The following is a 22,373-nucleotide window of genomic DNA, read 5'->3' as shown; positions in this document are numbered from 1 at the left end:
CTATATGGGTTGTGGTGGACCGACTCACCAGGTCAGCACATTTCATTGCCTATAGCTGAGAGTACTCTGTGGATCGCATGGCACGGATATACATTCAAGAGATTGTCCGACTTCATGGAGTGCCTGTGAGCATTGCCAGCGATCGGGACCTCAGGTTTACTTCTAGATTCTGGGGGAGTGTTCAGCGTGCGATGGGTACTACTCTCAGTTTGAGTACAGCCTATCATCTGGAGACTGATGGTCAGTCAGAGCGCACTATCCGTACTTTAGAGGATATTCTTAGAGCGTGCGTCATGGATTTTGGTTCAGCCTGGCAGGATCATTTTCCGTTGATCGAGTTTGCTTACAACAATAGCTATCATACTAGTATTGGGATGGCACCTTTTGAGGCGTTGTACGGGCGACGTTTTTGTACTCCACTCTTCTGGGAAGAAGTGGGAGAGAGACAGGCTGAGGTACCGGAGTTTATCCAGCAGGCGTTAGACATTGTTGATCAAATCAAGAAATGGATTAAGACTGCACAGGATCGTCAGGCCAGCTATGCTAATATCAAGCGTAGGCCATTGCAGTTCGATGTCGGGGAGAAAGTGTTTCTGAGAGTGTCACCTTTTCGCAAGATTCTTAGATTTGGCCTTAAGGGCAAGTTGTCTCCCAGATTTATCGGTCCGTTTGAGATCTTGGAGAGCATTGGCGATTTGGCTATCGACTAGCCTTGCCACCGCATCTATCCAGTATTCACGACGTGTTCCACGTATCTCTATTGTGACGGTATGTGGCGGATGAATCTCATATTCTGCAGCGGTCTGAGGTTCAGGTAGACAAGGATTTGACTTATGTTGAGAAACCTCTTCGTATCCTGAATTATAAGGATAAGGTTTTACGGAACAAAGTCATTCCTTTGGTTTTAGTTCAGTGGCAGCGCCGAGGCACTGAGGAAGCTACTTGGGAGCTCAAGGACAGGATGCGTAAAGACCATCCTGAGTTATTTTGATTTCATTCTTTAAGTTGTATTCAGTTGCAAACTCTGTAAACGTTTGATTTGAATACAGAATGTTTCTGATTTCTGTATTTGCATTCGGTACTTAAGATCTGATTTCGAGGACGAAATATCTTAAGTGGGGGAGAATGTAGTAGCCCGTAACAAAAATCAGTAATTAAGGAATTAATCATAATTACTTGGGTAGAGTACGGAAGCTCCGAAGGTGAGTTCGGAAGCTTCGATCAGGATCGGAAGCTCCGAACAGGATCAGAAGCTCCGATCGATATTACGTCAGGCATGACGTGTGGCAAGATCGGAAGCTTCGATCAGGACCGGAAGCTCCGATCACCCCTATCCGGAATCAACAAGTGATATTTTGACACGTGGCAGATCAGGATCTTCGGAATCTCCGATGGCAGGATCGGATGTTCCGATCGAGGTTCGGACGTTTCGATCAAGGATCGGAAGTTGCGATCGTTGTCTATAAATAGAAGGCCGAGGCTTCACTTTCATTTGCCAATTCCGAGTTCTCCTTTCCATTTTAGTCCTTTTGGAGCTGTTCTAGTCTTCTTAGGCTTGGTCCGGAGGTCGGCGAGGCGTTCGGTAGTCGTAGCGGAGTTGTGCCCATGTTCTGGAGGCATCGACATCAAAGGGCTAACGACGGACGAAGGTATAGCTTTTGCTTCCTATAAATATTTAGGAGTATGCAATAGCTTAGTTAAGGCTTTTAGAGCACTTTAATGATAGTAGTATCATTTGGCAATGTAGAGCAGACTATAGGCATGGACCTAGAGTTGGTAGAGCTTGCTTTGTTTTGAGGTACAAAAGTACTGTTCGAGATATCCTGACTGAGTATGCATGTATTATGTGACTGCATGATTTATATGCCATGATATTATGATGCATTCATTTGCATCTTGCTGTATCTCTTTCGAGATGTCTGTTAGTAGGGTTGTACCCTATCCTGTTAGTGGATGGACTTCCATCAATTTGGGTCCGGCGTATCCACGGTTATCTCGGTATGGGAGCCACCTCCTTAAGCGACGGCACAGCGTGCTACATACCAGGGCCCGGTCTGTCTCTGTTATCTGATCCTTGACCTCGAGTCTATAGGGAGTTCACTTTGCATGCATGTATACTCATACTCTCGTACTGAGCGTTTTATGCTCACGTCTCGTACTCTGTATTTTCTGGACACCCTATTCCATGGGGCAGGTTTGCGATTGGACGAGGAGGGTGGATCCAGGAGGGGCTAGTCAGTGGTTGGGCAGCTGGAGCTTCGTCTAGGTTTTATTACCGTTGTTTGGGTTTATACAGCTATTCGATTTGGTTGTATATTATTGGATAAATTACAGATTCCTTTACTTGGGATTGTATATTGTTTATGGTTTCCGCAGTTTTATTCTGATATATGTTTAATTAAGTTAATTGCATGCATAAGTTCTGTTTAGTAGGTGATCCGGGTAAGGGTCACTACAGTTGAGGACTGAGATCATGACCGAGGCGCACGCGTCTCCGCACTCCATCCATCCTGGGAGTACGAAGATGTACCGAGACTTGCTTTCATTGTATTGTTGGCCAGGGATGAAGCAAGACATTAGTCGCTTCGTATCCAAGTGTTTGACCTGTCAACAGGTCAAATCAGAGCATCAGCGACCAGAAGGGTTGCTTCAACCACTCCCTATCCCTGAGTGGAAATGGGAGAACATTACAATGGATTTTGTGGTTGGATTACCGAGGAGTGCTAGAGGATGCACCGCGATCTGGGTAAATGTTGACAGACTCATCAAGTCGGTGCATTTCTTGCCGGTGAGGACTAATTTCACCATGATTCAGTATCCAGAGCTGTATATTCGAGAGATTGTCAGACTTCATGGGATTCCAGTCTCGATTTTGTCAGAGAAAGATCCGAGGTTTACTTCTTCTTTCTGGAAGAGTCTACATGCAGCTTTAGGGACGAAGCTGCAGTTCAGCACTTCTTTTCACCCCCAGACTGATGGACAGTCGGAGCGGGTTATTCAGATCCTTGAGGATTTGTTGAGAGCCTGTGTGATCGACTTTCAGGGCTCATGGGAGTCGAAGCTACCTCTAGTAGAGTTTACCTATAACAACAATTATCAAGCGTCTATAGGTATGGCTCCTTATGAGGCTCTTTATGGGAGAAGGTGTAGATCTCCCGTGCACTGGGATGAGGTTGGCGAGCGGATTCTCTTAGGGCCAGAGTTGGTGCAGCAGACTGCAGATATTGTGTTGCGGATTTGAGACAGGATGAGGACCGCACGGAGTCGTCAGAAGAGTTATGCTGATCGACGACGACGCGACCTTGAGTCCGTAGGAGACCATGTATTTGTGAGAGTCGCGCCCATGAAAGGCGTGATGCATTATGGTAAAAAGGGCAAGCTCAGTCCGAGGTTTATCGGTCCATTTGAGATTTTGTATAGGATTGGTACCTTGGCTTATCGTGTATCACTGCCTCCTAGTCTTGCAGCGGTGCACAATGTATTCCATGTCTCGATGCTGAGAAAGTATATCTCCAACCCCTCGCATATTCTGGATTTTGAGCCTCTACGGTTGGCGTCAGATTTGTCGTTCGAGGAGCGACCTGAGCAGATTTTGGCACGTGAGGAGCGAAGACTGAGGACGCGAGATATTCCCATGGTCAAGGTCCGGTGGCTAAATCATTCTGAGGAGGAGGCCACCTGGGAGGCTGAGACCGACATGCGGACGCGTTATCCGGATCTTTTCGGTACGTATCTCGATTTCGAGGGCGAAATTTATTTTAAGGAGAGGATAATTGTAACGCCTAGAATTTCCTCTTACATAAACCGTATGCATAATTAGGATAATTAATATTTTAAATAAAATAATATAATAATTTAAATTAAAGGTTTAAACGACTTTCATTTATCATGATTAGTTGTTTTAAATTTATTTAGGATTTTTAATCCGGGTATTTTAGGAGTTATGAAATTTTTTGGGAAAATATTATTTTTGAGCTAGTTGATGGGACAGCGACCGATCGAGATAAATGTTTTATTGATATTCTTGTCTAAGGATTTTTAGAATCTAATATAATTATTTTAAGATCTATTTTATTGAAAAATTTCAGTTTTATATATATAAATATTTTAAAATTCATTTTTCACCTAATCGGGCCATTTTATGGACTTTTAGGGCACTTTTTAAAATAAGCTTTTAATAAATCCGAATAATTACCATTTTATTTAGGATTCAAAATGTTAGTGTTGGGCTAACCCCTTAATTATTTTCTGAGCCCATAATCTCTAACCAAAATATTTATTGGGCCCAAAGTCTATGGCATTTTAATGCCCGATAAAAGCCCTAACACCATCTTCATCTCCTTCACTCGATCTTTCTTTCTGAGAAGGGGAACCTTGCGCCTTTCTTCTCACTAGCACACACCTCACACGAAATCATTATCAAATTTCAAGATTTTTGCGGATTATTGATCACCACGCCCCGAGATTCGTTTCTATACCTTTATTTTCCGGTTTGAGGCATGATTCGATTTCTTTTCTCGCCATTTAGTTCGTATATGCACTGTTTTGATGTGGAAAAATATGTGTTTGAATTCGTATTTGGTTTTGGAGCTCAAAAATTAGCATACTCACCGCACGGCTCACGTTTTGCGTCATGGCCACTCTTTTCTGTTTTATTTTTCTCTTTTCCTTTGTTTGTTACGGCTCATGACTGATTCGAGCCTGTTTTCCCCATTTCGCTAGAGGGCTAGACCTCTTATGATCATGTTTTGAGATGGTGGTGGTCAGGTAAGGATTAGGGTGAAAGGGGGCCGATGGAGTTTGGTTGAGCGGTGGGTTGCAGGGGTGTGAAAGCCGTGGTGTGTTGGGCTGGGAATGAAGCCCTCGGACCAGCCATGGTTAGCATGGTTTGAGCCAGGGCTTGTGCGTAATGGTTCGGCAAGACCTTGGGATGGTCCTGCCGGCTGGGCTCCGGCCATGGGTGGCCGGAGCAGGGGGTGAGAAGGAGAGTCTAGAGGTGATCGGCCGGGGTGGCGCAAGGAAGATGGGGGTGAGACGTGGGCTGGGCTTTTTTGTTGGGCTAGGATTTGGTCTGGGTCATAGTGGGCTGGTCCGGGTCAAGTTCGGGTCCGAGTCGGGCCGGTTCTGGGTTAGTAGTTCAAGTCATGGGTTTAATTATTATTTGGGCCTAGGTTGTTGCAGTGGGTTTAAATAAATAATTGGGCTTATGATAATATTAGGAGTTTAGTTAATTTTATTTGGGATTAAATAAGTATTTGGGGACTAAGGTATTATTAGGACTTAAGTTAAATTTTTAATTGGGCCGGAGGAAATTAATTTGGTTTTTGGGCTAGACTTAGTTTCAGGTCTTAAGTTAAGGGGCTATAACTCGAACCAGCCGTGGCAAAATAATAGTCCGTAAATATATATTTAATAGACGTATATGTAATATTTTGATATGAATATTATTTTTATAAAAAGAAATTAAATATGTATTTACGGGCAAAGTTTTCAAGGAAAATTAATATTTTAATTCACGATTCATGCATATGATTTACGTTAAATTAATGGCATGTGAAGAAAAATAATTTCTGGGAAAATTGATGTGATTTGTGACAAACACGGGACTGGAGGTCGGGATACCGGGCCCGATGACCTTTCCACTTACAATTATGAGCCTATGGATCCCCAAAGGTTGGGTGAAGTGGCATAGGGCGTTAGGGGTTACACCCCACAGGTCGCCACCACGTACGATGGATTTAGATTGATCAATCGAATTAGGTTACACTTCACTGATATGACCCACATCAAAGATTTTTATGACTATGACATGCCATATTTATGTTATGTAATTATGATATGATTATGTTATGATTTATTATTATGCATATGATTTTACGTTCATGCATGCATTAAATCCTCATGTTATTTTATATGCGTCGTGCTTGCATGTGGTTTTATTTAGTAGTATTCGTTATGTATATTATAGAGCATGCTGGGCCTCTAGGCTCACTAGATCTAAATGGTGCAGGTGAGTCTGATTCCGTAGCTGATGATGTGGTCCCGACTGGCGGCGAGGACCTCTGAGCATCCACTGCTAGCTTGCTTGCCCGTGACCATTCCAGTATTTATTTCCGCACTTTTATGAGATTATTCTGAGGATTTTATTGAACTATTTACAGTGCATGTTTGCTATTTTTACCTTTCACGTTATGATTTTACCATGTTCGAGTATTTTTAAACTATGTATTTCCGCATTTTGCGATACCGTATTTCTCGCGCTTACATTATTTTAAATTATTCGAACAATTTAAACTGCTAGAGTTCAATCAATTTATTATATATTATATCACGTGGAATAAAATTATTTTTAGTAATGACGCATATATGTATGGGCATATATGTGGTATTTAAATCTATATTTTTTTTAAAAAAAATTCCCTCGAGTTTTCGGGCATTTCACACTCCTCCTAACAAACAGGGTAGTACAGTGAAATATCAGATGGATGCCATAGCTACGGCAATGGAAACCTTATTGAAGAGGTTCCAATCTTTCCGACCCCCAATTTTGAAGGGTACCAAGAATCCAGTTGACTGTGAGAGCTGGTTGGACGACATAGATCAGCTTTTTGATTCTCTTGACTATTCTGATGATCGCAGAACCAGGTTGATTATTCATCAGCTGTGGGGTGTTGCTAAGAACTGGTGGATCGCGACAAAGAGGGCCACTGAAAATCGAGATACAACTATTAACTGGAATCTTTTCAAATCTGAGTTTTATAAATGATTTTTCCCAGTTTCGTACCAGAAGGATAAGGGTGTCGAGTTCGCAAATCTAAAACAAGGGAATTTGAATATCGAGGAGTATGTTACCATGTTTGAAGGCTTAATGAGATTCGCACCGCACATTGCTGACAACAAGGAAGCGAAAGCCGACCAGTTCATCAACGGCTTGAATCCTGATATCTTTACTCTTGTGAATACTGGGAGGCCCAATAATTTTGCGGATGCAATGGATCAGGACAAGGGTGCTGAGGCAGGACTGATGAGGCAGAGAGGGAATCAGTTTGCACCTCAGCAACAGCAGAGACAGTTTCAGGCCAATGCATCTCATTATCAGAACCAACCTCAGAGATTAGAGGGTGGTAGCAGTGGAGGCAATAGAAAGGACTACTTTAGTCTCAATGGGAAGCAGTTTAAGAAATCTGGGAGCAGTTCTTCAAGTTCAGGTGGCTCGAAGCAGTATAGTTTAGGACAGAGTTCAGGATTCTCTGGAGCGCCTTCTAACAAGTGTGGAGGTCGCCACTCCAGTGATCAGTGTAGAGGTGTGTCTGGGAGTTGTTATATCTGTCAACAGTCTAGACACTATGCGAGATTCTGTCCTCAGCGTGTTCCTGAGAGACCATAGGGTGGAAGTTCATCTAGACAGTCAGCTCAGCCCGAGAGGCAATAATTTTCTGTACATTCCTTTCAGTCACCACAACAGAGTCGACAGGGAGGTGGACAGAACGCGAATCAGCCTCCTCGACAGTAGGCTAGAGTTTTTGCATTGAATGAGGATCAGGCCCAGGCAGCACCTGATGACGTTATAGCAGGTAACTGTTTGATTTTTGGTTATCCTGCTCATGTTTTGATTGATATGGGTGCGTCTCACTCTTTTATTTTTGAGAAATTTGTTTTGATGCATGCCTTGCCTTGCGAGCCTTTGCCTGCTGTATTTTCTGTTACTTCACCTTTGGGTGGAGGAATTGTTTCAGTGAGGTTAGTCAGGAACTGTGAACTTCATTTTGATGGGAATGTGATTGAATTTGATTGTATTGTACTTGGGTTATCCGATTTCGATTACATTGTTGGTATAGATGCTTTGACCAAGTACAGGCTACAGTCGATTGTTTTCAGAAGGTAGTCAGATTTTGACTAGAGATGGTCGAGGAGTGGAAATTCTTTGGTAAGGGTTCTCAATCTAAAATTCCTTTGATATCTATTTTGTCTATGACTCGACTATTACAGAGAGGAGCAGAGGGATTTCTGATTTATGCAATGGATGTTTTGAAGTCTAGCCCTGGGTTGACTGACATACCTATGGTCAGAGAGTTTCCTGACGTATTCCCGGATGAGATTCCTGGATTACCCCCCTATTCGTGAGGTATAATTCAGTATAGAACTGTTGTCAGGTACTCAGCCGATTTCCAAGGCTCCATATCAAATGGCTCCAATCGAATTGAAGGAATTGAAGGAGCAGTTGGAGGACTTGATTTCCAAGGGATAAATCCGACCTAGTGTATTTCCTTGGGGTGCTCCGGTACTTTTCGTTCGAAAGAAAGATGGTTCTATGAGACTCTGCATCGACTACCGCCAACTGAATCAAGCAACGGTGAAGAACATGTATCCTTTACCTCGAATAAATGACCTCTTTGATCAACTGCAGGGTTCTTGTGTTTATTCGAAGATTGATTTGTGGTCCGGATATCATCAGCTGAGGGTTCTGATGAAGACGTTCCTAAGACTGCATTCAGAATGAGGTATGACCACTTTGAGTTCATTGTCATGCCGTTCGGTTAGACAAACGCTCCAACAGTCTTTATGGGTTTGATGAACCATATTTTTCAGCTTTATTTGGATGAGTTTGTTATTATTTTCATTGATGATATCCTTATTTATTCGAAGAGCTGAACTGACCATGCAAAGAACTTGAGGATCGTCTTATAGGTTTTGAGGACTGAACAATTGTATGCCAAGTTATCTAAGTGCAATTTCTGGTTGGACCGAGTCGTCTTTCTTGGTCACATTATCTCTGGAGATGGGATTTCTGTTGATCCCAGCAAGATCGAAGCGGTTATGAACTAGCGTAGACCGACTTCTGTGCCTGGGATCCGAAGTTTCATGGGTTTAGCGGGTTACTATCGTAGATTCATCCATGGTTTCTCTTCTATTTCGAAGCTGATTACCCATCTTACTCAGAAGAATGCACCTTTTCTTTGGACTGAAGAGTGCGAGGCCAGTTTTATTGAGCTGAAGAAGAGGTTGACCAGTGCTCCGATTATTTCTATTCCATCATGTATTGGAGGTTTTACCGTTTATTGTGATGCTTCTCTTCTAGGTCTTGGATGCATTTTTATGCAGAGGAAGTATGTGATAGCATATGCATCAAGGCAGCTGAAGCCGCACGAGACTCGATATCCAATTCATGATCTTGAGCTCGCTGCGATTGTGTTTGCATTGAAGATTTGGTGTCACTATCTTTATGGTGAGTCCTTCGAGATCTTTTCTGACCATAAGAGCCTGGAATATTTGTTTTCACAGTCCGAACTGAATATGAGACAGAGGAGATGGCTAGATTTGTTGAAGGACTTCAAATGCGAAATCAAGTATTATCCGGGGAAGTCGAATGCTGATGCTAATGCTTTGAGCCGAAAACTTTGTTCTTTATCTCTTTCTACTATCGGTGTTTCTCAGTTGATCGAGGATTGTTGCACTTCTGGTTTGGAGTTTGAATCAGATAGGAGGTCTATTAGAGTATGTGCTATCCAAGCCGAGCCAAAATTATTCGTGTTGATCAAAGAATCACAGAAATCCGATGCGAGTATCCAGAATTCGATAGAGAAAGTCAGATCAGGACATCAGTCTGAGTTTCAGGTCAGGGATGATATCTTGTTTGTGAATAACCATATTGTTGTGCCTGATATTTTTGAGTTGAGACAGCATATTCTTCGAGAGGCACATTGCATGTAGTAGCCCATAACCAAAATCAGTAATTGAGGGATTAATCATAATTACTTGAATAAAGTTCGGAAGCTCCGAAGGTGGGTTCGGAAGTTCCGAACAGGATCGGAAGCTCCGATGCAGGATCCGAAGCTCCGATCATATTACGTCAGGCATGACGATTGGCCAGATCGGAAGCTCCGATCACCCCTATCCGGAGTCAACAAGTGATATTTTGACACGTGGTAGATCAGGATCTTCGGAAGCTCTGATGGCAGGATCGGACGTTCCGATCGAGGTTCGGACGTTCCGATCAAGGATCGGAAGTTCCGATCGTTGTCTATAAATAGAAGGCCGATGCTTCACTTTCATTTGCCAATTCCGAGTTCTCCTTTCCATTCTAGTCCTTTTGGAGCTGTTCTAGTCTTCTTAGGCTTGGTCCGGAGGTCGGCGAGACGTTCGGCAGCCGTAGCGGAGTTGTGCCCAAGTTCTGGAGGCATCGACATCAAAGGGGCTAACGACTAACGAAGGTATAGCTTTTGCTTCCTATAAATATTTAGGAGTATGCAATAGCTTAGTTAAGGCTTTTAGAGCACTTTAATGATAGTAGTATCATTTGGCAGTGTAGAGCAGACTATAGGCGTGGACCTAGAGTTGGTAGAGCTTGCACTGTTTTGAGGTACGAAAGTACTGTTCGAGATATCCTGACTGAGTATGCATGTATTATGTGACTGCATGAGTTATATGCCATGATATTATGCTGCATTCATTTGCATCTTGCTGTATCTCTTTCGAGATGTCTGTTAGTAGGGTTGTACCCTATCCTGTTAGTGGATGGACTTCCATCGATTTGGGTCCGGCGTATCCACGGTTATCTCGGTATGGGAGCCACCTCCTGAAGCGACGGCACAGCGTGCTACATACCAGGGCCCGGTCTGTCTCTGTTATCTGATCCTTGACCTCGATTCTATAGGGAGTTTACTTTGCATGCATGTATACTCATACTCTCGCACTGAGCGTTTCATGCTCATGTCTCGTACTCTGTGTTTTTGGACACCCTATTCCATGGGGCAGGTTTGCGATTGGACGAGGAGGGTGGATCCAGGGGGGGCTAGTCAGTGGTTGGCCAACTGGAGCTTCATCTAGGTTTTATTACTGTTGTTTTGGGTTTATACAGCTATTCGATTCGGTTGTATATTATTGGATAAATTACAGATTCCTTTACTTGGGATTGTATATTATTTATGGTTTCCGCAGTTTCATTCTGATATCTATTTATTTAAGTTAATTGCATGCCTAAGTTCTGTTTAGTAGGTGATCCGGGTAAGGGTCACTACATTTATGGTATCAGAGAATTCAAAAGAATTCTTGGGATTTAGTCTCATCATGAGGTATTTTTGTAGATGTCAAATCATGACGACCGGAGTTCTCATGGCAGTGTTGGTGGGCGTGTTGGAAAACTGGCGAGTTCCCAGACCAATTACGATTGATACCCGGTGCAGCGGAAGTTTAAAATTTTTCCATGGAACGTTTCCATGGTATGGGTATCAACCGTTCATCGATTGAATTATTGTGTGTGTAAAATTTAAATAACAATTAAATAAATTTTACCTCAAATCTCGCAACGAGATTAATGGACACCAACAGAACAATTCTGCTCTTGTTGTCTCTCCCTGGAACCGATGAACGCCTTCAATCAGGTCCACGAACAGAGGTTTAATCCCTCTGATAGATTGCACTAGAAAATCTATCAGAAGTTTTCTGCGAAGAGAATACACGAATCTGATTCGTTATTCCTTACTGCGATTCAAAATCACAGACCGGAATTTTCTCGGGCAGAGCAAAGGGAGGGGACGGCCGATCGGTTTTTTAAGAGGCTAGGGTTCGAAATTCAGCTCTCAAAAATAATGACCTGTTGTTGTGTAATTTCTGTACTGAAATAACTTATTTATAATGCAGGCCACTAACACCTTAGGGCCCATTAATCATAAGCTGGGGCCCGACAAGCAAAGCCCGCTCGTTCAGAAATTAATATAAAATTCATCGTGACTCCGATTGATGAAACGATTTCACCAATGTGCACAGAAACCATTTCTGCACGTTTTAAAGTCAAAATAAATTTTCCTGAATCCGAATTCAGTGGTTTCCAAAAATGTCCATCCCTATGTCATTTTAGGAAATCCTACTCCCTTACTCTTATTTAAGAAGTCCAACTCCTTAGTTCATTAAATTTAACTCTTTAAATTTAAATATCTCAACGGGGATTAAAAACTCCATTTACACTGTGTGACCCCTCAATGGTTCAGGGATACAGCTAGCCGTGGGCTCACAACTCCTTGTGACTCGGAACCAACACTTTCCGACTTGCCCAACGAATCATGGTAAAGCGCCTAGCAACATCGCCCCATTGATTCCCTAGGTATCACTGATAGTGCCTACAAGAACCAGTAGATTTTTGGTTAAACGTACAGTACGGTCCCTTCATCCATATATCCCGATCGAATCAACAACCATTGGTATATCGAGAGTCGCTCAAGATTCGATAACTATGCAATACATCTTGAAGATCAAATTAGTGACATCGCATGTGCTACTAAGAAACCATTTCTTAAATCACATCAAGTACTCTGGCCAGAGATTTGTCACACTAATATCTCCTCAGATCGCATAGGATATCCACACTCGCAAGTTATGTGGTGAATCCTTGACAACAATGCATTGACTCCTATATGTGTCGTAACTGTACCCAATCTCGACACCTGATGACCCCCTCAGAGTCGGTAAAACGAGTCAAAGCACAGTACTAGCATATAGTCTCCATGATGTTTCAAGTCGTAAGGACTAATGGTGTACAACCAAAACCGCGGACTTTATCCACTCGATAAGTGATAACCACTTGAAAGTCCGGATAGGGTAGTTCGACTATTCATCCTATGAATATCCATTTGCATGCTTCGAACATCTCCATGTTCCCTACCAATGAAACGTTGTACTCGCATCGCAAATGCTAGTCTCAAACTCGAGCGATCCTTATCCTTATTATCGGACGGCTCAATCGACTAGGAACGGTTTTAGAATATACAGTGACTATAAGATGTATTTCATGATAGACATCTCCATGTTCTACCACATCTTACATACACTATAGTATATTCAAGGTCTTTATCAAAACAACAATAGTATATCACAATATAACAATATGAAGTAATTATAAAGTCATTGCCATAAAAGTGTAAATAATATTAAAACAAAAGATTGTTTATACAAAGAGTCAACAAAAGCCCATAGCCACACAGTTGGCTCACTGGGCACCCACTCTTACAATCTCCCACTTGCCCTATAGCAACTAGTCATACTACGTAGGACCCATTGCTTCGCGATGTTTGTCAAACAATGGTCCTGGCAAAGGCTTAGTAAGTGGATCAGCGATATTGTCTGCAGAGGCCACTCGTTCGACACTGATGTCTCTCTTTCCACAATCTCCCGGATTATGTGGTATTTCCTCAGTACGTGTTTGGATCTTTGATGAGACCTTGGTTCCTTTGCTTGAGCAACGGCACCCGTGTTGTCGCAGTACACCGGGACTGGGACCAACAAATTCAGGAATGACTGCCCAACTCTTGGACGAAATTCCTCATCCAAACGGCCTCTTTAGCAGCAGCTGATGCTGCAATGTATTCAGCCTCAGTGGTGGAATCCGCTGTGGTGTCCTGCTTGGAACTCTTCCAAGAGACAGCACCGCCATTGAGCATGAACACAAATCCAGAGGTTGACTTCGAGTCATCCACATCACTTTTGGAAGCTAGAGTCGGTATAGCCTTCCAGTTTGAGTTCTCGTCCTCCATAAACCATGAACATATTCTTAGTCCTTCGCAAGTACTTAAGAATGTCCTCACGGCTTTCCAATGCATCTGACCAGGATTAGACGATATCTGCTCGTGACACTCAGAGCAAATGCTACATCCGGTCTGGTAGATATCATCCCATACATGATACTACTATAGCTGACGCATATGGTACATGTGTCATATTCTCTATCTCTGCATCAGTCTTGGGACACATAGACTTGGATAGAGAAACTCCATGACACATGGGTAGATGTCCTCTCTTGGACCCATCCATTGAAAAACACGTTTCAATATGGTATCGATGTAGGTTGATTGAGTGAGTCCTATCATTCTCTTAGATCTATCCCTATAGATCTGTATCCAAGAATGTAGGATGCCTCACCCAAATCCTTCATCGAAAATCTACCTGATAACCATATCTTTGTTGACTGCAACATCCCTACATCATTCCCAATGAGTAGGATGTCATCAACATAAAGTACTAAGAATGTCACCGCATCCTTAACTACTTTCTTGTACACGCAAGGTTCCTCCGGGTTCTTGATGAAACCAAAATCTTTTATTGTTTCATCAAATTTCTGGTTCCAACTTCTTGATGCTTGTTTTAGACCATAAATTGATCTCTGAAGCTTGCATACCTTATGCTCGCTTCCCATGGATGTGTACCCCTCAGGCTGCTGCTTCATATAGATTTCTTCCTTAATGTCTCCATTAAGAAAAGCAGTCTTCCACATCCATTTGCCATATCTCATATCATACCATGCAGCTATGGCAATAAGGATTCTTATGGACTTGAACATTGCAACTGGTGAAAAAGTTTCGTCATAGTCAAACTCCTTGCCTTTGAGTATAACCTTTAGCCACCAATCGCGCCTTGTAGGTCAATACCTTACCATCAGGCCCAAGCTTTCTTTTGTAGATCCATTTACACCCTATTGGAACAATTCCATCGGGAGGATCCACTAAAGTCCAGACTTGGTTAGTATGCATCGAATCCAATTCTGATGCATAGCTTCAAGCCATAAATTCGAATCCGCATCAAGAAATTGCTTCCTTGAAGCTTCTTGGATCACATCCAATGTCGGGTTCATCTTGACCCATCTTCAAGAAGAAGACCATATCGAACTGGAGGTCTAGAAGTCCTCTCGGATCTTCTAGGTGCAGGCGTGTCCAGCAATGGTTCCTGAGGTGTGGGATCGTTATTTTGTATTTCGGGTTCTTCTCGAACTTCTTCGAGTTCCATCATCACGCCTTTCCTTATCCAATAAGAACTCCTTCTCCAAGAAGGTGGCATTCCGTAGTGAAACAAACACCTTTGTTTCAGCAGGATTAATAGAAATAATATTCCGATTGAATTCTTCGGATACCCCACAAAATAACACAAGCTGGATCGACTATCTAACTTATCTCCCACTGTCCGCTTCACGTAAGCCGGACATCCCCAAATCCCTCAAGTTATGAATACTTAGGAGCTTTGCCATTCCATAACTCGTATGGTGTTTTGTCCACTGCTTTAGTGTGGACGTTGTTCAACAACAATACCGCCGTTTCAAGCGCATAGCCCCAAAACGAAGGTGGAAGCTCAGTGAAGCTCATCATAGATCGAACCATGTCCAACAAAGTTCGATTACGACGCTCCGATACACCATTAAGCTGTGGTGTCATAGGAGGAGTCCACTGAGAGAGAGAATCCCATTCTCTTTCAGATAGTCCAAAAACTCGGTACTCAAGTATTCTCCACCTCGATCCGATCGAAGTGCTTTAATACTTTTACCTAGCTTGTTTTCTACTTCACCTTGAATTCTTTGAACTTTTCAAATGCTTCAGACTTATATTTCATTAAATAAATACCCATTACCTTGAATAATCGTCAGTAAAGGTAATGAAGTAGGTGTGGCCATATTGAGTCCCAACTCTAAATGGTCCACAAACATCTGTATGGATCAAATCCAACAGATTTTGACTACGTTCAGGCTTCCCCTTAAAAGGAGATTTAGTCATTTTTCCCTTTTAGGCAGGATTCACAAGTAGGTAGAGAGTTAATATCAGACATATCAAACATCCCTCTCCCACTAGCTTGTTCATCCTCTTGAGGAAATATGACCTAGTTCTAGCGTGCCAAAGGTTTGCCGGGTTTTGACTATCGATTTTCCTTTTGTTTGTTGTCGCCGGTTTTGTCAATACAATTTACTGGAACGTCTTTTAGTTTTAAAAATTGTATAGATCGTTTTCAAGTTGTCCATTTCCAATTAAACATTCATTCTTGTAAATATTGCAAATCCCATTCACAAAATTACAAGAATAACCATCTCTATCAAGCATAGAAATAGAAATAATGTTTTTAATTAAATCTGGCACAAATAAAACATCTCTCAACAATAATTTAAAACCATTCTGCAAAATCAAACAAACATCTCCAATGGCCGTAGCTTCAACTCTGGAACCATTCCCGAGCCTCAGCTGGGTCCTCACCCATTCTAAGCCTGCGACTTCTTGTCATCACCTGCAAATCATTGCAAATGTGAGATCCACATCCGTATCCAATACCCAAGAAGTTGTATTAAGTGACATGTTTATTTCGATATAGAACATACCCTTTGCAGTTCCCAACTGCCCAAGATACTCCTTGCAGTTGCGCTTCCAATGACCCGGCTTCTCTTGCAGTAATGCCAAAACATCCTTGGATTTTTTCCATCGTTTGAAGCCTTTGTCTTTTGCTTCTTCTCGGGTTCCACTTTCTTGGGTGGGGCAAGAACGTTTCTTGCCCTTCATACTTGGCCCCTTCTTAGCAGAAGATGAGGAGCCCACCAAGAAAGCTGGCTTATCCTTCTTAAGTGTGGATTCATATGTAACGAGCATATTGCATCTCTCTCAAGGGTGGCCTCTATCTTGTCCATATTAAAATTTATCACGAATCCATCAAATGAAGGAAGAAGATAGAAGCAGCAAGTCCACATTGAGTTCATGCTCCAACACCAAATCAAGGGTCGCTAACTTCTGTATGAGCCCAAATCACTCGTACCCCATGATCACGGACCGAAGTCCCTTCACGCATGCGGCACGTCATTCAACTCCTTAACAGTAGAGAACCTTTCAGCCCTCGACTGAGCCCCAAAAAGTTCCTTGAGTTGCGTGTGAATGTCAGCAGCATTCACCGTGTCCTCAAATCGCCTCTGGAGTTCATCAGACATCGAGGCTTGCATATAGCATTTGGTCTTGATGTCATGGTCACACCATGCATCAAGTTTGGCCAAATTCCTCCGGACTTATGTCAGCTGGTGCTTCCTTCGGAGGTGCTTTCTCTAACACGTAGAGCATTTTCTCCGAAGTTAAGACAATCTTCAACTTCCGAACCATTCCGTATAGTTGGCGCCAAGTCAGCTTGTTTTGTTCGAGGATCGAGAATTAAAGGATTTCGCGAATTCATTGTATGAAATACTGAAAAGAAAAACAGACATATATCAATGATTGTTTAACAATTTACTAAGACATAAAATAGGCGGAATTTAATTTTATGAATCTCACTCCCACTATTTTAACGATTTCACCACCCTCTAGTGAAAACGGGAAACTTTTTCCTTAGTGAGAACATGGAGTCCAATTGACAAACTTATGGTCCCGAATAATATCAGCCAACCATAATTCTCAAAAGGTAGAGCCCAATTGCTTCCAAAGCAACCCCCATGTTTTTACCTCATGTCCAATAAGGGCCCAATAATATGACGCCGTTTAAAGTGGACATGTCAAGATGACCCATCAATATTAAGTTGTGATAGACGGTCGCCATGTGGATCCCCCAATAATATGAGCCGATCCCATGGGAGTTTCCACCCAACTTACAACATTTGTCGATCCAATGTACAACTTTCCGACGGACGGGCCCCCCCCCAATAATATGAGCCGGACCGTATCCGCGGTAGCATCACATACATTGACCGTTGATGGAAAGGTAGGAACATTTAAACAATATTTAAATTTCCTTTATTTATCTTGATATAAAATTTTAAATCATATTTAAAAAGAGGGATTTTATTTTATAAAAACATTTGTCTCATCATATTTAATTTATTGCATGCATTGCCGGATTCACGCAATTTATGTCTAAACATGCATACATCATAATATCACATATTATATAGGATGATCGATTCCATTTCTAATTGACCGTGGTTGCCAATCAACGGGTCTTAGTCCAATCCTAGGTAATATGCAGTATGCAAATGCAATCCTATTACATATGCTTCCAATTTACATTTCTTCAGTCTTCATTGTCTGCTGGGCCCCACCATCTTCAAATCTTGATCTCCCACTAAATCTAATGTATTTACAATTAAATAACAATGACAAGTAGGGGATACATTTTTAGGGGGTGGGAACGGGCTATAAACCAAAGCCCACTTTTATTACATATGACATTCATTATCGGGCCATAAACCAGGCCCATTAATAAAACCAACAACAATAAAGACAAAATGTAAATTCCTAAACATACACCTACAAAATTGGTCATGGCAATCGATCATCCTTATCCAATAACATTTAATTCAAAATTAATTTATTGGATAACATGCTGTGGCAATTCAAATTTAAACAAGATAAATCATATTTTATATATAAAATCACATTTCACATATAAAATCATATTTTTATCTCCATATCAAATTAAAAATCATATTTTATCTATAAAATCCAATTTTACAATAATAAAATCATTATTTTATCTAATATATCATAAGATCATATCTTATCATCAATTGTACCAAAATAATTGATTTCAAAATTCAATTTACGGATAAAATATTAAAATTTTCCAAAAAATTCAAATTTATCCAAAATCAATTTTTAAAATTTACGGACTCGAACAATTCGATCCGAAATCTCACGTGAACCAATCAAAAACAATTTTTGACCGGACCAAAAATAAAATTTTAAATATTAAAAATTAATAAAAATATTAAAAATTTAATTTTTTTCCCGCGGGCCACCCGGACATTCCCGGGTTGGCCCGCACCCCGGGGGCGCGGTGCCGGGGCAGCCCGGCTGCCCCCCTTAGGGCAGCAACGTTTTGCTGCCCTGGGGCGGCGCCTGGCGCCGCCGCTGGGCGGCGCCGTGCGTCGCCCTGGGCGGCGCCGAGCGCCGCCCCTGGGCGGCGCTGTGCGCCGCCCTGGGCAGCGCCGAGCGCTGCCCTGAGCAGCGCCCAGCGCTGCGCTGGGCAGCGCACAGCGCTGCCCTGGGCAGCGCCGTGCGCCGCCTGGGCGGCGACGATCGCGCCCTGGGCGAGCGCCGTGCGCCCCCTTTGGGCGGCGCCGTGCGCCGCCCCTGGGGGCAGCGACCATCGCTGCCCCCTCCGGGCAGCGATCCAATCGCTGCCCGGGTTTCGCCCCCGAAAAAAAAAAATTTTTTTTTATTTAAAATATTTATTTTGTTTCAAAAACCGAGACTCAAAAATTTTGTACAATTGATTAATTCAATCGATTGATCTGAGCAACCTGGCTTTGATACCACTGTTGGAAAACTGGCGAGTTCCCAGACCAATTACGATTGATACCCGGTGCAGCGGAAGTTTAAAATTTTTCCATGGAACGTTTCCATGGTATGGGTATCAACCGTTCATCGATTGAATTATTGTGTGTGTAAAATTTAAATAACAATTAAATAAATTTTACCTCAAATCTCGCAACGAGATTAATGGACACCAACAGAACAATTCTGCTCTTGTTGTCTCTCCCTGGAACCGATGAACGCCTTCAATCAGGTCCACGAACAGAGGTTTAATCCCTCTGGATAGATTGCACTAGAAAATCTATCAGAAGTTTTCTGCGAGAGAATACACGAATCTGATTCGTTATTCCTTACTGCGATTCAAAATCACAGACCGGAATTTTCTCGGGCAGAGCAAAGGGAGGGGACGGCCGATCGGTTTTTTAAGAGGCTAGGGTTCGAAATTCAGCTCTCAAAAATAATGACCTGTTGTTGTGTAATTTCTGTACTGAAATAACTTATTTATAATGCAGGCCACTAACACCTTAGGGCCCATTAATCATAAGCTGGGGGCCCGACAAGCAAAAGCCCGCTCGTTCAGAAATTAATATAAAATTCATCGTGACTCCGATTGATGAAACGATTTCACCAATGTGCACAGAAACCATTTCTTGTCTGCACGTTTTTAAAGTCAAAATAAATTTTCCTGAATCCGAATTCAGTGGTTTCCAAAAATGTCCATCCCTATGTACATTTTAGGAAATCCTACTCCCTCCTTAACTCTTATTTAAGAAGTCCAAACTCTTAGTTCATTAAATTTAACTCTTTTAAATTTAACTATCTCAACGGGGATTAAAAACTCCATTACACTGTGTGACCCTCAATGGTTCAGGGATATACAGCTAGCCGTGGGCTCACAACTCCTTGTGACTCGGAACAACACTTTCCTCCCGACTTGCCCAACGAATCATGGTAAAGCGCCTAGCAACATCGCCCCATGATTCCCTAGGTATCACTGATAGTGCCTACAAGAACCAGTAGATTTTGGTTAACGTACAGTACGGTCCCTTTCATCCATATATCCCGATCGAATCAACAACCATTGGTATATCGAGAGTCGCTCAAGATTCGATAACTATGCAATACATCTTGAAGATCAAATTAGTGACATCGCATGTGCTACTAAGAAACCATTTCTTAAATCACATCAAGTACTCTGGCCAGAGATTTGTCACACTAATATCTCCTCAGATCGCATAGGATATCCACACTCGCAAGTATGTGGTGAATCCTTGACAACAATGCATTGGACTCCTATATGTGTCGTAACTGTACCCAATCTCGACCACCTGATGACCCCCTCAGAGTCGGTAAACGAGTCAAAGCACAGTACTAGCATATAGAGTCTCCATGATGTTTCAAGTCGTAAGGACTAATGGTGTACAACCAAAAACCGCACGGACTTTATCCACTCACGATAAGTGATAACCACTTGGAAAGTCCCGGATAGGGTAGTTCGACTATTCATCCTATGAATATCCATTTGCATGCTTCGAACATCTCCATGTTCCCTACCAATGAAACGTGGTACTCCGCATCGCAAATGCTAGTCTCAAACTCGAGCGATCCTTATCCTTATTATCGGACGGCTCAATCGACTAGGAACGGTTTTAGAATATACAGTGACTATAAGATGTATTTCATGATAGACATCTCCATGTTCTACCACATCTTACATACACTATAGTATATTCAAGGTCTTTATCAAAACAACAATAGTATATCACAATATAACAATATGAAGTAATATAAAGTCATTGCCATAAAAGTGTAAATAATATTAAACAAAAGATTGTTTATACAAAGAGTCAACAAAGCCCATAGCCACACAGTTGGCTCACTGGGCACCCACTCTTACAGGGCGTTGGGGTGATGCCGACCGGGAACCTCGTCGAGAACGGCTTCATCGTCATCATGACGACGAGCGTTTCACTGTGCGTCAATTCTTAGCTATGGGTCCTAAGCCCTTAGTTGGAGGTGAGTCTCCGGAAGATGCGGAGAACTGGTTAGACCGCATGAAGACGACTTTTCAGACTTTCCAATGCACCGAGGAGCAGAAGGTAGAGACCCTTGGCTATCTTCTGGATGGGCGTGTGCGCAGGTGGTGGAGGTTTACTTCTGCACCTATTGTTGCGGAAAGAGGAGTGGCCACCTGGGCCGAGTTCCGCACAGCTTTCCAAAAGCGATATTTTCCTCCTGCACTCCGTCAGTCGAAGGCAGGCGAGCTACTGAGTCTGCGATAGGGAGCCATGTCTATCGATGAGTATCAGCAAAAGTTCTTTGATCTGCTATCCTATTGCCCCGAGATTGCTGATAGCTCAGAGATGAAGTATAATCTGTTCCTTCAGGGCCTTAACCCTGAGATCCATGACCGTGTGGCGGTTGGCGACGACATGTCCTACGAGGGTTTGGTGAGCCGTTGTCACCATGCGGAGGAAAGCATTCGGCGGAACATGTCTTTCTCTCAGTCGAGACCTGCTAGTTCTTTGGGTCCCCGTGCCCAATTTTTGAAGAAGTCTGGATTTACTTCTTCTTCCTCTAGTTCTGGAGGTGTTGTCCGTTTCGGTAAGAAGGACAAGTGTGATCACTGTGGGAAGAACCATCCATCCAACAAGTGCCGTAGAGCTTCTGGAGCTTGTTTCCGTTGTGGAGAGTCTGGTCATATCCAGAGGGATTGTCCACTGTCTGGGGGAGGCGGTTCTGGTTCAGGTTCAGGATCGGGTTCTCAGGCCACCGTACAGCAGAGGTCGCAGGGACAGTCTGCTGGGAGTTCTCATTTGAGGCCACGAGCTTCTGGTCAGGTGTTTGCCATGAGACATGATCAGGCTATGGATGAGAATGAGAAAGTCATCGCACGTACATTTCTAATTTATGGTATACCTGCTCTTGTACTTATTGACACTGGTGCATCTCATTCCTTCATTTCTGCACGTTTTGTTAAGAGGCATAAGTTACCATGCATTGCACTAGACGTAGTGATGTCTATTTCTACTCCGACGGGCCAATCTGCTTTGGCTAAGCGTCTAGTGATGGGTCGCCCTTTAGAGTTCGAAGGAAACGTTCTGTTAGCGAATCTCATGGTCCTGGCGATGGACGACTTTGATTGCATTCTGGGAATAGATATGTTGACTACCTATTGAGCTTCAGTGGACTGCTATTAGAGATTAGTATGCTTTCATCCGGAAGGGAGTGAGAGTTGGTTTTTCTATGGTGAGAGAGTGCGACCCCCGATCCCTTTGGTATCAGCTTTGAGAGCCTGTCGAGCTCTAGAGTCTGGCGGGGAAGGCTAACTTATCTATGCAG

At 42.7% G+C, this 22,373-nt stretch overlaps 2 protein-coding genes across 7 annotated transcripts in view; both read left to right on the top strand.

The window, feature by feature from the left end:
* The first annotated feature begins 3,343 nt into the window (after nucleotides 1–3,343).
* LOC140889291 (uncharacterized) lies at nucleotides 3,344–3,820 on the top strand. The gene has a single exon (XM_073297010.1). The coding sequence runs from the start codon at nucleotides 3,344–3,346 to the stop codon at nucleotides 3,818–3,820; it is 477 nt and encodes a 158-aa protein (XP_073153111.1).
* A 542-nt stretch (nucleotides 3,821–4,362) lies between these two features.
* The window catches only part of LOC140892677 (nodulin homeobox-like), a 37,425-nt gene continuing 19,414 nt past the window's right edge, over nucleotides 4,363–22,373 (top strand). For 5 of the 6 annotated variants that reach the window (XR_012152882.1, XR_012152879.1, XM_073301630.1 and 2 more), the window contains exons 1-2: nucleotides 4,363–4,497; nucleotides 6,011–6,103. The gene's annotated coding sequence lies outside the window, so the exon portion shown is untranslated. Of the gene's footprint in view, nucleotides 4,498–6,010; nucleotides 6,104–7,209; nucleotides 7,575–22,373 lie in introns of those variants that run through there. The other variant, XR_012152880.1, reaches the window with a different exon arrangement.

This window comes from Henckelia pumila, chromosome 3, assembly GCF_033568475.1.
Source record: "Henckelia pumila isolate YLH828 chromosome 3, ASM3356847v2, whole genome shotgun sequence".
NCBI lineage: Eukaryota > Viridiplantae > Streptophyta > Magnoliopsida > Lamiales > Gesneriaceae > Henckelia > Henckelia pumila.
The sequence above is the reverse complement of the archived record's forward strand: the minus strand, read 5'-3'. Positions and strand labels throughout refer to the sequence as shown.

What these genes read in the sequence shown, in the direction of transcription:
- LOC140889291 (XM_073297010.1), top strand. Translation starts at nt 3,344, where the DNA reads ATGAAAGGCGTGATGCATTATGGTAAAAAGGGCAAGCTCAGTCCGAGG.